The sequence below is a fragment of the Cebus imitator genome, unplaced genomic scaffold (assembly GCF_001604975.1).
Source record: "Cebus imitator isolate Cc_AM_T3 unplaced genomic scaffold, Cebus_imitator-1.0 Scaffold38, whole genome shotgun sequence".
Classification (NCBI taxonomy): domain Eukaryota; kingdom Metazoa; phylum Chordata; class Mammalia; order Primates; family Cebidae; genus Cebus; species Cebus imitator.
Genome location: NW_016107353.1, coordinates 10,091,666 through 10,107,397, shown reverse-complemented (window position 1 = coordinate 10,107,397; position 15,732 = coordinate 10,091,666). Strand labels below are relative to the sequence as shown.

Below are 15,732 nucleotides of genomic sequence, written 5' to 3'. Positions count from 1 at the left end.
AAAAAAAAAAAAAAAAAAGGAAAAGAAAAAGAAAAAAGGATAGCAGATCTTGTCACTCTTTTTTAAAAAGCCGTTTAATGAATCCACATTTTGCTTCAAATGCAATCCAAATTCCTTACTGACCTACCTCACCTATCCCCTGCAAACCTCTCCAGTTTTGTTTCATGCCTTTCTTTTTCTAGCTCATCAGGCTCCATTCAGCATTTCTGCAGCTGGAATGTGCCAAATTCTGTCTTGTCTGGGGACCTGCAACCCATCTGTTTTCCTCACCAGCATAGACTCACACCCTGGTTTGGGTGGCTCCTTGTCTTCTCAGCCTTAAGTGTCAACTCCTGGGAGGATTTCCCCCTGAAATAAAATTCCCCTTACTTTTCTATCATTAGTTTCTAGTTTCCCATGTAATGGGTAAAACAGTTTGTAACTAATTTTATGTTTGTATTATTTTTATTATTATTTTAATTGAGACGAGGTGTCACCACATTGCCCAGGCTGGTCTCCGAACTCCTGCAGTCAAGCAATCTGCCCGCTTTTGCCTCTCAGTGCTCGGATTACAAATGTGAGCAACCACACCCGGCCATGTGTGTATGCGTATATACACGTATATTTTTCCTTCCTTCCTTTCTTTCCTCCTTCCTTCCTAACTTCCTCCCTCCTTCCTTCTTCTTTTTCTTCTTCTTCTTTTCTGTCTCTCTCTCTCTTTCTTTCTTTCTTTTCTGTTACCCAGGCTGGAATGCAGTGATCTCAGCTCACTACAACCTCCACCTCCTGGGCTCAAATGATTCTCCCACCACAGCCTCCCGAGTAGCTGGGACCACGGGCAAGCGCCACCACCCTCGGCTAATTTTTGTATTTTTTTGTAGAGACGAAGTTTCATCATGTTGCCCAGGGGTGGTCACGGTCTCCTGCACTCAGGTGATACGCCGCGCCCACCTCAGCCTCCCAAAGTGCTGGGATTACAGGCGTGGGCCCGCGCCCTACCTCTCCCGGATTTGAACGCGTTTTGAGGACCGCTTCCCGGGAAAAGTGGCGTCTCAGCCAGGGAGGTGAGAGGCCCGAACTGAAAAACAGGCCAGCCAAGGGGAGGGGGGGAACGATTCCAGGAACTCAGAAGAGCAAACAAAAGCCTTGTGACGATAGCTTACAGCGACTTCATCAGGGGAAAAAAATCGGTATGTCTGAAGTTAAACAGGGAATAGGAAAATGAGGGGCGGGTCATATGGCCATAAACAAGGGTCTGGTGGGGGTGATGGGGTTCGGTCCCAAGGGAGGAGAGCAAAGATAACGCGAGTGGAAAGGACGGGGGCCTCCCTGCTCCATCGGGCCCCGCATCGCCCTCACATACGCGGTCGAAGTCCGGGGCGGAGAGGTGGCAGTGACAGTCCACCAACCCTTTGCCCGCCGTGCCCGACGCGCCCACAGAGCCGAGGCCGGAACGTTTTGGCTGCAGCGTCCTAAGTTTTTAGGCGGATGCATGCTTGTTACACCAGTGGGAAACCGCTTTTCCGCTCCCAGAGTCCCGCCCACAGTTCCGACAAAAAATGGCGGGGTCTTCTGAGTTAGTGGTCCTTGACCCCCCGTGGGACAAGGAGCTAGTGGCTGGGACAGACAGCCAAGCCTTGGTTTCTGCCACTCCCCGAGAGGACTTTCGGGTGCGGTGCACGTCGAAGCGGGCTGTGACCGAAATGCTACAACTGTGCGGCCGCTTCGTGCAAAAGCTCGGGGACGCCCTGCCGGAGGAGATTCGGGAGCCCGTGCTGCGAGATGCGCAGTGGGTACGGGCCCAGTTAGCCAATTCTTTACTTATCACCCCCCTACCCAACACCCAGGGTCTTAGGATTCAGAAAGATCCCATGCCAGGCCTCGGCAGAATTAACGGTGCCCCAGGCAACTGTAGAACCAGTGCGAGAAACGCGAGGGAAGAAAGAAATAGATGGTGTCAGCTGGGTATTATTAATTATTTAAAACAGCGCTGCCCAGTGAAAATACAAAACAAGCTGAACTTTACGTAATTTTAAATTAAAAGTAAGAAACAGGTGAAGTTAATGGAAATAAAACATTTTGTTTAATCTAGTAAATCCAAGGTACTTTAGCATATAATAATATCAAATGAATGAGGTATTTTGCATTCTTTTGTTCGTACTAAGCTTTTCAAATCTGGTGTCTTGCATTTACCGCACATCTTTCGAACTGGCTACATTTAAGTGCTCAGTAACTACAAAGTGGCTAGTGGCTCACGTGTTGGACAATGCAGCTGTAGACTGAGGAATTCTCCTGGAAAGGGTAATTCTGAAAATTGGTCATTCACCCAGCCAGCATTTGGTCTTTCCTTTTGTCTGTTTTAGAGTGAAAACATTTTCCTTGGAAGTCTAAAATAGGTTTTAAAAAAATTTGTGTTGGTTGTAAACTTTACTAAGATCACACGTTGGTCCTTATACCGCATTTCCCCAGCCTTTCTTAAATATTTTGCATAGCCCTGAAGGTGATAGTTTTTGGGAAAACAAGAAATAAAGAGGTTATGTGCTTCCTATGACAGACACCAGTCTACTTGTATGTAGAGGGAAAAAATTAAAAGCTTATAATACAGCACATTTGTGAGTTATGAATGACCACAGTGCAAACAGTAAAAATAAAGGTTAAGTGGAAGAATGAAGAAACACTTCCTGGGTTGTGTATGTAGTTTTGTATATAGTAGGTCTTACGTCATTTCTTCTTGCAAGCAAAGCAAGAATGGAGATACATCTCAGGACATTTTTAGTAGTTTTTTGGGAGAAGACTTGTTATATAATGATCTTAGAATTTGTCTGATTCTAGGAAGTGCTAAGGTATTTAAAACATTTATGTGTCTTACAGAAAAAGAGGCTCGGCTTTAACCTATTATATTCTGTTTAATGGGATGATAAAGTGAATTATAAGATAAAGTTTCCAGGACTTAGACTACCACAGAAATTCACTTGTGTTTTATTTTAAATAAGGCAGAAGCTTTATGTTGTATCCATGTTTAAAACTGCATATTAAGTAGCAGATTTTCTTTAAAAATAGTATTGGTAGGAGTCTGCAATGAATATTACAAAGACAATATATTTTCTCAGCAATTCTTGAAAGTAATCCTAGAAAATAATTAAGACATACATAGGCTGGGTGTGGTGTCTCACGCCTGTAATCCCAACACTTTGGGAGACCGAGGCAGGTGGATCACCTGAGATCAGGAGTTCAAGACCAGCCTGGCCAACATGGTGAAACCCCGTCCTACTAAAAATATAAAAATTAGCCGAGGGTGATGGCGTATGCCTGTAATTCCAGCTACTCAGGAGACTAAGCCGGAAAATCACTTGAACCTGGGCGGCAGAGGTTGCAGTGAGCCAAGATGGTGCTATTGCACTCCAGCCTTGGTGACAAAAGCGAAACTCTTGTCTCAAAAAAAAAAAAAAAATGATTTTACTTTATGAAATCTTTGAAATGTAGAATATGTACTTTAACTCATAATTATCAGTCATTTAGTTTATGTTATTTTTAATTATACAAAAGGTACAAAATATATGCTCGTAAAAAAATTCAAACAATAGCGTAAAGTAAAATTCTTTGAGCTTCCCTTCCCTATCCCTTTTCCTTCTAGGACGTGACATACTATTTTGGAGTGTACTTGGAGAGAGTAAACTTTCTATACCCCTTTCTATGGTTTTACCTCTTTCTCTCTGTTTATGTTTGTTTGTCTACATTAATATTGTCATGCTGATGAATGAATTGTTATTGACCTGCCTTTTTTGAAACCAAACAAGTCTTTGACTATTACTCATCAGTGTTATGTAGAGATTGTCTTCATTCTTTTTAGGTACTGCGTGGTATGAATATTGTCTATTTAACTCTTCCAATTTTGAATTTAGTTTTTTTCCCACAATTTAAAAAATTTCAAACAGTGCTGAAATGAGCGCTTCTAGCACATTCTCTGTATGTTTTTATGAGAGTAGTCCTTTAGCATACATTGCTAGACGTGAAATCGTTGAGTAACAGGGAACGTGTACTGCAGAATTCCTTTAGTCCTTTATTATTTAAAAAAAAATGAAGTCCAATTTACCTTTTTTATTTCTTTTTTTTTTTGTATTTTAGTTCTTTTAATGTATTATGAACATTTTTGACCTTACAAAAAATTAGTACAGTGGACACTATATATCTACCACCAAACTCAACAGTTGTCAAAATTGCAAAGTTTGCATCTCGCTGTCTCCCAGGCTAGAGTGCAGTGGCAATGATAGCTCACTGTAACCACAAACTTTTGGGCTGAAGTGATCCTCTAGCCTCCGCCTTTCAAGTAGTTGGGACTACAGGCGTGTACCACTATGCCTGGGTAATTTTTAAATTTTTTGGCAGAGAAGGGTGTCTCACTATGTTGCCTAGACTGGTCTGGAACTGTCAAGCAATCCTCTTGCCTTGGCCTCCCAGAGATGGGATTATAGGCATGATCCACTGTACCTGGCCTACATTTGCCATTTTAAAGCAGATCTTAGATCTCGTGTCATTTCATCCCTGCATACTTAAGCGTTCATCTCTCAAAAATATAGTCCTTTATAAATATAAATTAATTTTATTTTTAAGAATGTATATTTTTCCTCTTGTTAACATCAGCAACATATAGAGTACTTGTGCCCCTGAGATTCAACAGAGCCTAAATTTGTTAGATTTTATTTTTTCTTTCATTCTAGGAGTACATTTTTTTCATTTTTAAGAATATTCCAAAATTTTGTATCAGATTTTCTCTTGGGTAGCATAATGGCTATGAGACCAAAATGTAGGCAGGATCAATAATTGAACTGGAATCTTCATTGAAGAGAATAATATACTAATAAGCTATTCTGCTACCTTTCTTTATATCCTCTGTCACAAATCTGGAAGTGTTATTTTACCAAAACATTTGAATTGAGTATGTAAAATTATTTTTAGTGACTTGACTATTGTGAATTTATTGCAGACTTTTGAATCAGCTGTGCAAGAGAATGTCAGCATTAACGGGCAAGCATGGCAGGAAGCTTCAGATAACTGTTTTCTGGGTATGTGACTTAACTTTTTCCATCTGTTATTAACTTCTGGGTTATTTTTGCAGCTAATTTTGTTTTGAATGCTGTTTTTTAATCTCCATTTTCAGTGTCATTTATTTTTAAGAAGTTCTTTACTAGGGGAATAATAAAGAACTGAGATTATGACTTCAATAGTCTTGTCAATAATTTATTGTAAAATACCATAGAGCTATCTCTAGGTGACGAAAGAGGCTTAAGGGATTTCTGTAATTATTTACAAAGCAAGTCATATTTTTGTAAGTGATCTCTAGAGGGAATAGTGAAGTACCCTTAGAAGTGTAAAGTTAAACTATATGCGTACCATGTGAAGGATGAGCTTACATCTCTGTAGAAGGCTCCTTAAAAAGACAAATTTTCTTTTTTATTTTTGAGACAGTCTTGCCCTGTCACCCAGGCTGGAATGCAATGACACAATATCAGCTCACTGCAACCTCTGCCTCCCAGGTTAAAGCTATTCTCTTGCCTCAGCCTCCCGAGTTGCTGGGATTACAGGCATGTGCCATCATGCCCAGCTAATTTTTTGTATTTTTGGTAGAGGATGGGGTTTCATCATGTTGCCCAGGCTGGTCTTAAACTCCTACCCTCAAATGATCCACCTGCCTCCGCCTCCCAAAGTGCTGGAATTACAGATATGAGCCATTGAGCCCAACCTTGTTCTCAACTCTTGGCTCATAGTAGGCACCTATGAAATATGTTAAATTAATGAATCATTCTTTCCTGTTCACTTTTTTTTCGTTTTTTTTTTAGACAGAGTCTCACTCTTTTCCAGGCTGGAATGCAGTGATATGATCTCAGCTCACTGCAACCTCCACCTGCCAGGTTCAAGCAATTCTCATGCCTCAGCCTCCCAAGTAGCTGGGATTACAGGTGCTTGCCACCATGCCCAGCTAATTTTTGTGTTTTTAATAGAGACGGGATCTTACCATGTTGGCCAGGCTCCTTGGCCTCCCAAAGCGTTGAGACTACAGGCCTGCGGCCGGCTCCTGTTCAAATTTCATTATACATTTTAGTTGTCGCTTTATCATTTGGTGGTGCTAAGAAAGCATTTTCCTCTCTACGAAAAAGATGTAGCTGGAATACTTTTTTTTTTTTAACTGATTGTGAATAGTACATTATTTTCTTCAGGCTAATGATTTAACTTTTGTAATGAATAAATGAAAATTTAGGGAGGGCTGCTTATTTAAATAATTATCCAGAGTAAGAAATAACTGTTATTTCTTGCCCTCAAAAGAATGGTACCCTCACAATGTATACTTCTTGGGTGATGAGTGCACTAAAGTCTCAGACTTCACTACTATACTATTCATCCATGTAACCAAAAACCACTTACACCCCAAAAGCTATTGAAAATCTATCTAGCTAGCTAGGAAAGAAGGAGGGAAGAAAGGAAAGGAAAGATGGAAAGGAAGGGAGGGGGGCAGAGTGGGAAGGAGAGAGAGGGAAAGAAAGAGAAAGGAGGAAGGAAAGAGAAAAAGGGAAAAAAAGGGTACCCTAAAAAGAACAAATTTAGTGGGAATCAATTAATATTTGTTACTTGAAAGAAAGAGTATACCTGATATGCTTGATTAATCTTTATCTGATATGTATGTGCTGAAACATATTAGCAATTTCTCAAAATATTTCAAAAAATTATGTTTCAGACATCAGATTTCTTCCTAATAAATCTTATGATCATTAAAATAAATAGGTCAATTTCTAACATAGATTTTGACACAACAGAGCAATATGAGGTAGACCATTTAAGCTGAGGACTTAGCTCTTTAGTATTTGTAACTACTTAGTATTTTCACTCTTTAAAATGATTTTCAAAATGAAGTTAGATGCATCACCTACATTCATTTCATCTAGGGTACTTCATTTCTGGGCCCCATCTCAGACATACTGTATCAAAATTCTGTACCCCTAACATACTCCCCAGGTGATATTCTACTAAAGTTTGAGAATCACTATTTTAAAACATGAAAAAGCATATTATAAAATGCAGTTAGCTAAATGAAAGAAACTCTAAACTCACAATATCTTTCAGTTTTTCCTACCATCAATCCAGTTGAGTCCTATTTCAGATCTTGTTACTCCACTCACAGCTGCTGTCATAGCTTTGGTTCAGTACATAATAAGCCAAAACTTCTTAGCATCCCTGATATTAAATACCCTTTACAGTCTGGTTCTTATATATTTTATCATCCATTTTTTCTTTAATCTGTAGCAATTTAAAACTTTCCTCAGGTTCCCAAAGACTAGGATCTTGCAGATACTGTTTCTTCTGCCTAAAATGCTCTTCTCCATACGTTTTTCCCATACTAGTTTTTATCCATTGGACTTACACTTTTACTTCAAGCTCAAGTCTTACATTTCCCAGTCAGTCAGTTTTCCATTGTTCTGTGTCCTGATGGCATTTCGTTCATACCTCTATTACATTTATCAGGTTGCCTTGCAGTTATCTGTTTCTTTCAGCAAACTGTGAACTCTTAGAGTAGAAATCACTTTGTGCTCATCTTTGTATTTCTCTTATTGAGGCCCAGCCTCTTCTAGACGCTCAATAATTGATTGTTCAATGCGTAAATAAATCAGTCACCAAAGTGGGGGCATCCATTAACTTGCAATATTTGTTTTCCTTCATTATTTTGTGTTTTCTAAATTTAGTGCATACAGAATGTAAACAATGAGTTTTGGGGAACTTTTTAGATATACTTTTTTTTTTTCCTCAAATAGATTCTGACATCAAAGTACTGGAAGATCAATTTGATGAAATCATAGTAGATATAGCCACAAAACGTAAGCAGTATCCCAGAAAGATCCTGGAATGTGTCATCAAAACCATAAAAGCAAAACAAGAACTTCTGGTAAGAAGATTTGCCTTTAAAAGTTGTATATTTTAACACAGTAAAAACATTAAAATATAAGGCTCTACTTGGAGATAAATGACATTTTGTTGTCTTACAAGACTTTCTTCTTCTAAGTCATATTATGTTTTGAACACACTGGTTCAAAAATGAAGAAAATGAAAGGTATAGTGAGTGGTTAAAATTGAAATTGATGATGGAAAACTGACAATGACTTTATGATTCTGAGACCAATGGAAAAGGAAGCTTTTAACACTTTTCTTTCTGTTTGTCATTTGTTTTTGGCATATATTTGTATGTTTGTATATTTCGGAAGCCCCTTTAGTTAAATTGATGATGAAGAGAGTTTGAGTACCTGTTTATAACACTGAAGTTTATTTTATGAATTGAGTGTAATTTGTTTTGCTGCAAAAATCATGACCATCTGTGTCACAAGACCAGGAAGTCAGCTTCTTCAGCATGAGCTTTTTAGACAAGCAGAGCCATAGACTTCCTTCTTACAATTACTGTAGATATCAATGACCAACCATATCACACCCTCATCTTTTCAGATTTATTAGGACTGGAATTTTAAAAAAATAGGAAATACACAAGAAAATTGGACCCAGATCTTCCCTTGGTGGGGTGGGGAGGTTTGCTGGGAATAGCATTGCCCCTCCAGTGAGGTCCATGTTGTTTTTAGATTATGCAATACTGTTGCCTTTAGTTTTTGAAATAGTTAGTACATATGTTCGCATATAAATCTTCTAGTTGCCTCGGTTTGAGGGTTGTTTCAGGGCATTAAAGTCCAGGCTTAATACTTTATCTAACATTTTAGTTCTCATTCTATGAAAAACAATATTCATGAGCAGAATTTTAAATTTTTTTATAGCAGTTCTCAAGTACTCCATTCCATCACTTCCCCCACCCCTCCCACTTGAAAGTTTTTTTCAGGAAAAACATTCAAAGTGTATTTTTCAGTGTCTCCCTTTTTACTGCCTCACTACCCCCAAAGCCCTAAAACTAGTAATCAGTATTGCATAAAAGAAAGATGGCAGACCTAGGTGAGGTACTGCTGTGGTGGTTTAAAAAGTGATGTAAAGTGGATGAGGTGAGGATACCAAAGACCTTTTAAAAGTTTTTTCCTGTGCTGCCCTGCCCTGTGCCTTTCCTCCCTTCTTCCTTCCTTGTTGCCCATACTGGTCTCAGACTCCTGGGCTCAAGCCATTCTCCTGCCTTGGGCATCCCAAAGTGCTGTGATTACAGATGTGAGCCACTATAGCTGGCTGAAGACCAGACTTTTTTTCTTCTTGCCTGCTTGCTTTTAACCTTTTTGGCTTCTGCTGGCTTTGGGCAAGAATAAGGAAGAATATTTTCCTCTTTTTCCTAAATTGTAGATTATGTGCCAGCAATTCTGCTACTATAATTTCAGTGTGTCACAGGATGTATAGGCTTAGTGTGGTGGTAATGTAGCCTCGCCACTTTTAGAGCCAAATTTTCATGGAAATAGGCATTTTGAGTTCCAAACACTTGTCCTGAATGAACTTTTGAAACACAGTCCATTCATAATTGGAGACTACCCTGCACTTTAAACATAAAATTCAGTCTCTGTGCTTTTAATTTCCTTGATTGCTTTTCCTGATTATACTTTTATTATAGTGCCACTTCTTATTGTATACAGTAGGTGGCAGTACTGTAAAAGACATAATTCAGACGTAGTTTGACTGGTTTTACCTTCTCTCCTCCTCTTCCCTACAGACTGTAGGATTTAATTTTTTTTCCTCAAAAGAATGGCACTATTGACTCTATAGTATATCTGCCACATAAGCTGAAAGAGATGTTTATACGAAGCATTAAGTGATTAAATGTGTTTTAATTTATGTTATGTTTAGAAGCAGTACCACCCTGTTGTACATCCACTGGACCTAAAATATGACCCTGATCCAGGTGAGTCATTATCCATTTGTGGTAAAAATGAAGCATCTGCTTATAATTTTAATGGGTTTCAGATACTCTTCTAAAAGGGTCAGCATCAAGGATATTCTCTCTTTGATGGTTTAACTTCCTACCAGTCATTCATGTTTAGCTCTTCACCTAGAATTATGAGGACTAGCTTTATACCCATTGACTCAGAATTCCAGGGGTAGGACCCAGGAATCTGAGCTGTTATAAAGTTCTTTCCTGACCCAGACTATTGTAACACATACCCATCTCTAACTTCTAATACCCTCCTATCTCTGTTGTTGGACTACCCATTCTTTGCATTACAGCCAAAGCTATACTGTTAAAGCATTCTCTTACAGTGTCACACCCTGTGTAGTAACCATCATTGGTTTCTCATTGTTTCTAAAATCAAATAAAATATAATATTGAATTTAAGAAAAGTATACTCACTATGCCTTCGAACTCAGTTTTGTTTCTGTTTAGATGTATCCCATACAACAGAGAAATGAACTTGACACAAACAAATTTATGTAAATTCAGCAGCAGAACTAGCATTGCTAAAAATGTGAATTATGTATATTTTCAAACGACTGTATTCTCATATTTAAAAAATTATAACAGTTTTCCTAAGTCCTTTGGAATTTGCCTTTGACACTCAAAAATGCCATTTCTGAACTGTTAGGATAAAACAATTAAATCTCTGATTTATTTGTATGGGACATTTATACATAAAGCTTTGAGTACTTTGTTGAATTCCGAACTACTTTTTAATATGCTCCCCCACATTTCCCAAATAGTCTAAGCTAATGGGGTAAACTAAGAGGGGGATGTATAAGCACAAAGCTACTCTGAAGTTGATTAAAATCACATCACTTACTGTGTTTGACATTAAAAATTGACCTAGGACCTAACACTCATCAGTTTTCATGGTTCACTAAAAAGGGGTAGTTGCCAATATGCAGAGGTTGACATATACTTGTTTTGGTTTTGAAAAACATGAAAACAGTAATTGAAACTTGTGGTATTGTGATATACTCAAATATTACTTTTTAGTTACAGTCAGTTTCCCTCTAAAGAAACGTGGTTACCTTTTATCCTAGGGAAAACACACTTAGTTAAATGATCCTTTGAAACATGATTTTACTTTCACTGTTCTGATTATGTAGTATTAGTGGAAGAGATCTTCTGTGTCATATGATTCTGACTTCAAAAGTAAGCAAAAGAATCAGAATCTATCTTTTGGATAAATTTTGAGTTTTTTCATTGTGTATTTTCATAATGGTAACAAGCTTAGGATAGCATCAGTTCCTTATGGACAACAAAATTAGCTTATGGTTATTAACTTTATATCTTTGGCCAAGTCACTTCTTCAAGCATCGGTTTCATTATTATTAAAATGACAAATTCTAGAATTGCTGCCTGATGCTTTAGGTATGTGAATTCCAGCTCTGCACTGAACATTACAGAATGTCCTGCCTACTTATCAAGGTTGTAGTATAACTAAGCCAGATAAGGGGCTGTATAAACTATATTACTAAAACAATACATAACTAGTAGTTTATAAGGATATATTGTGTAATAACCCTATTATAAATTGCATCCCATTTATAGTAATATACCTGATAATATTGCATACCTTATAATCTATTGAACTGGTAGAATCATATGAAACTGATTAAAATGATTCAGGAAGAAAAAGGAAAGCCTAAATTTCTATGGGCCTTAAAAATCTGAATCAGCTGCATGGGAAAACTTTTGTGGGAACTTCTTGACATTTTTTTTCTTTTATTGTAATACTAAGTGATATAAAATTTCTTTGAAAACTGATACTTTTAAAGAGGGTTGTCTGGTTTTCAAAACTATTTAGGCAGTGTGTATAACATTGATTCAACTTAGTTACATTCTGAACTTTGGAGGATACAAAGATAAAACAAACAGATTATCCCCATAAAGAGCATATGTCTGAGTGAGAGAAATAAAATGTGAACATAAAACAGGATTCTTTCATGCCCTGTAACTGGTTCCTTGTCCAATTTTCCCCATTTGAGTAAGTGACATCTATACCTACACGTTGCTTTATCTGAAGTTAACCTTGATTCTTTTTTCCGTCAAACTCCTCATACCCGGTCCATCAATACATCTCATAAATTGTTCTTAGTATCATCTCACATTCACCGACTTCTCTTCATCTTGCTATTGTTATCTCTATTCTAGGTTACCATTACTCTAGCCAGGATTTCTACAAATGCTCTCTTAGAAGGTCTTCTTGTTTCACTCATGCTCTCTTCCATTTCATTCTACATAAATAGGACAGAGTGATTTATTTTATTCTTTGAACTATTTCAAACATATAGAAAATAAAGAATACAACATAATGAACATCTCTGTTCCCACCACCCATATTTAAGTGCTAATCACATTTTGTCACACTTGTTTCAGACCTTTTTAGGAACTAAAATGTTCAGATATAGTCGAAACTTTGTGTCTTCTACTATCCCATTCCATGCCCTCTTACCTCAGAAATATAACCAGGATCCTCAAGCTATGTGAATCCTTGCTATTCATGTTTTTATACTTATTTTATAGATATGTATCCATAAACAGTGTATGGCATTTAAGTTTTTATATAAATTGTATCATATTGATCATATCTGTAACTTCATTCATCTGTTGATGGACCCTTAGGTTGGTTACGTATCTAGGCTATTGTGAATAGTGCCGTAATAAAAATAGGGATGCAAATATTGCCTAGATGTACTGATTTTGTTTCTTTTGGATAAATACCCAGTGGTGGAATTGCTGGAGCATACGGTAATTCTATTTTTAGTTTTTTGAGGACCCTCCATATTGTTTTCCATGGTAGCTATACTAATTTACATTCTAACTGATAGTGTCTAAAAGTTCTCTTTTCTTCACTTTCTCACCAGCATTTGTTATTTTTTGTCTTTTAATAGTAGTCCTATCTTAACTGGGGTAAGTCGATAACTCATTGTGGTTTTGATTTGCATTTCCCTGATATTTAGTTATGTTGAGCATCTTTTCATGGGTCTTTTGTCCATTTTCATGTCTTCTTTTGAGAAATGTCTATTCAGATCCTTTAGCTTCTTTTTAACAGGATTTTTTTTCTTTGCTGTTGAGTTATTTGAGTTTCTTGTATATATTGGCTATTAGTCCCTCATCGGATGAATACTTTGCATATATTGTCTCCCATTCAGCAGGTTGTTTCATTACTCTGTTGATTGTTTCCTTTGTTGTGCAGAAGCTTTTTAGCTTAATGTAATTCCATTTGTGTGTTTTTGTTCCCTGTGGTTTTCAGATACTAGCCATAAAATCTTTTCCTAGATGCCCTAGAGTGTTTTTCCTGTGTTTCCCTATAGTATTTTCATAGTTTTGGGTTCATGTTTAAGTTGTTAATCCATCTTAAACTGATTTTTCTATGATGAAAGATAGAAGTCTAGTTTCATTCTTATGCATATGGATATCCAATTTTCACAGCACCATTTATTGAAGAGGGTATCCTTTCCTCAATGTATGTTCTTTGCACATTTGTTGAAACTCAGTTGACTATAAATACCTAGATTTCCATGACTCTATTCTGTTCCATTGGTCCATGCTTTTTTAAATATCAATATCACATTATTTTGGTCACTGTGGTTTTGTAGTATATTTTGAAGTCAAGTAGTATTATGCCTTCAGCTTTATTATTTTGGTTCAGTATTGCTTTGCCTATGGGCTCTTTTGTGGTAGTTCTGTACTAATTTTAGGATTGCTTTTTCTTTTTCTTTCTTTCTTTCTTTTTTTTTTAAGACAAGTTCTCTGTCACCCAGGCTAACGTGCAGTGGTGCAATCCCAGCTCACTGCAACCTCAGCTTCCTGGGTTCAAGTGATTCTCGTGCCTCAGCCTCCAAAGTAGCTGGGATTATAGGTGCACACTACCACAGCCAGCTTTTTTTTTTTTTTTTTTTTTTTTTTTGGTAGAGACAAGAGTTTCACCAGGTAGGCCGGGCTGGTCTCAAACTCCTGACCTCAAATGATCCACCCACCTCAGCCTCTCAAAGTGCTAGGGTTACAGGTGTGAGCCACTGTGCCTCACCTAGGATTGCTTTCTCTTTCTGTGAGGAATGTCATTGGTATTTTGGTAGGAATTACATTGTATCCATAGAGTGCTTTGGGTAGGGTGGTTATTTTATAATATTAATTCTTCTGATTTGTGCTCAAGGGATGTCTTTCTATTTGTATCCTGTATTAGTTTGTTTTCATGCTGCTCATAAAGACATATCTGAGACTGGGTAATTTATAAAGTAAAAGAGGTTTAATGGACTCAGTTCCACGTGGCTGAGAAGGCCTCACAGTCATGGCGGAAGGCAAAAGGCACTTCTTAAGGTGGTGGTGGCAGGAGAGAATCAGAGAGCCAAGCGAAAGGGGTTTCCCCTTATAAAACCATCAGAGCTCATGAGATTTTATTCACTGTCACAAGAGCAGTATGGGAGAACCACTCCCATGATTCAGTTATCTCCCACCAGGTCCCTCCTGTAACACATGGGAATTACGGGAGCTACAATTCAAGATTAAATATGGGTGGGGACACAGCCAAACCTTGTCATATCCTCTTCAATTACTTTTATTAGTGTACTATAGTTTTCCTTATAGAGGTCTTTTGCTTCTTAGTTAAATATATTTCCAGGTATTTTATTATTATTTTTTGTAGCTATTATAAATGGGATTGGCTTCTTGATTTCTTTTTTAGCTGGTTCATTACTGATGTATAGAAATGCTACAGCTTTACTGAATTTGTCTATCAGGTAGATCTAAGGTATTTTGTTTTGTTTTTGATGGAGTCTTTAGGTTTTCTATAGGTAAGAACATGTCATCTGCAAACATGGACAGTTTGTCTTCCTCTTTTACAATTTGGAAGCATTCTGTTTCTCTCTTTTGTCTCGTTGCTGTGGCCAGGACATCCAGTACTATGTTGAATAGAAGTGGTGAAAGTGGGTATCCTTGTCTTGTTCCAGTTCTTGAAAGACTTTTAGCTTTTCCCCATTCATTGTGTTAGCTGCAGGTTTCTCATATATGGGCTTTATTATGTTGAGGTACTTTCTTTCTATGCCTAGTTTGTTGAGAGTTTTTATCATGACAGAGTGTTGAATTTTATCAAATGTTTTTTCTGCATCTACTGAGATGATAACATGGTATTTGTCCTTCATTCTGTTGATGTGATCTGTCACACTTACTGGTTTGCACATGTTGAGCCATTCTCACATCTCTGAGATAAATCCCACTTGATCATGGTGTATCATGACCAAGTGGGACTTTTAATGTGTTGTTGAATTTGGTTTGTTAGTATTTTGTTGAGGATGTTTATGTCTCTTTATCAGGGATATTGGCCTGTAGTTTTCTTTTTTGTAGTGTTCTAGTCTGGTTTTAGTATTAGCGGTAATGCTGTCCTCATAAGGAGTTAGGAACAATTCTTCCCTCTTGAAGTTTTTGGAATAGTTTGAAAAGAAGTGATGTTAGTTCTTCCTTATAAGTTTGGTAGAATTTAGCAGGAAAGCCATCTGGTCTTGGACTTTTCTCTTTTGGGAGCCTTTTTATTACTGATTCAATCTTGTAATGTGTTATTGGTCTATTCAGATTTTCTGGGTTTTTTTTTCCCCCCTGGTTCAATCATTGTAGGTTGTATGTGTCTAGGAATTTACTCATTTCATTTAGGTTTTTCAGTTTGTTAGCATATAGTTGTTCTATTTTAATAGTCTCTGATGATCTTTTGTATTTCTGTGGTATCATTTATAATGCCTCCATTTTTTGTTTCCAATCTTGTTTAGTCTAGCTAGCCATTTATCAATTTCATTTGTCTTTTCTAAAAACCAGCTTTTTTGTTTTTATCCTTTGTGTTGCAG

General features: G+C 37.3%; 2 protein-coding genes across 3 annotated transcripts in view; one reads left to right on the top strand and one right to left on the bottom strand.

The window, feature by feature from the left end:
• LOC108301924 (putative deoxyribonuclease TATDN3) overlaps positions 1 to 1,453 on the bottom strand; it is a gene marked incomplete at its 5' end in the record, with an annotated part of 5,186 nt that extends 3,733 nt beyond the window's left edge. Inside the window, one exon of the mRNA XM_037737446.1 lies at positions 1,343 to 1,453. Coding sequence (XP_037593374.1) covers positions 1,343 to 1,453 — 111 coding nt within the window. The remainder of the gene's footprint in view (positions 1 to 1,342) is intronic.
• A 43-nt stretch (positions 1,454 to 1,496) lies between these two features.
• Positions 1,497 to 15,732, top strand: part of NSL1 (NSL1 component of MIS12 kinetochore complex) — a 40,482-nt gene continuing 26,246 nt past the window's right edge. The window contains exons 1-4 of one of the 2 annotated variants that reach the window (XM_017525282.2): positions 1,497 to 1,772; positions 4,964 to 5,042; positions 7,782 to 7,912; positions 9,784 to 9,838. In XM_017525282.2, the coding sequence (XP_017380771.1) occupies positions 1,539 to 1,772; positions 4,964 to 5,042; positions 7,782 to 7,912; positions 9,784 to 9,838 (499 nt within the window). In that variant the 5' untranslated portion in view covers positions 1,497 to 1,538. The remainder of the gene's footprint in view (positions 1,773 to 4,963; positions 5,043 to 7,781; positions 7,913 to 9,783; positions 9,839 to 15,732) is intronic. The other variant, XM_017525280.2, reaches the window with a different exon arrangement.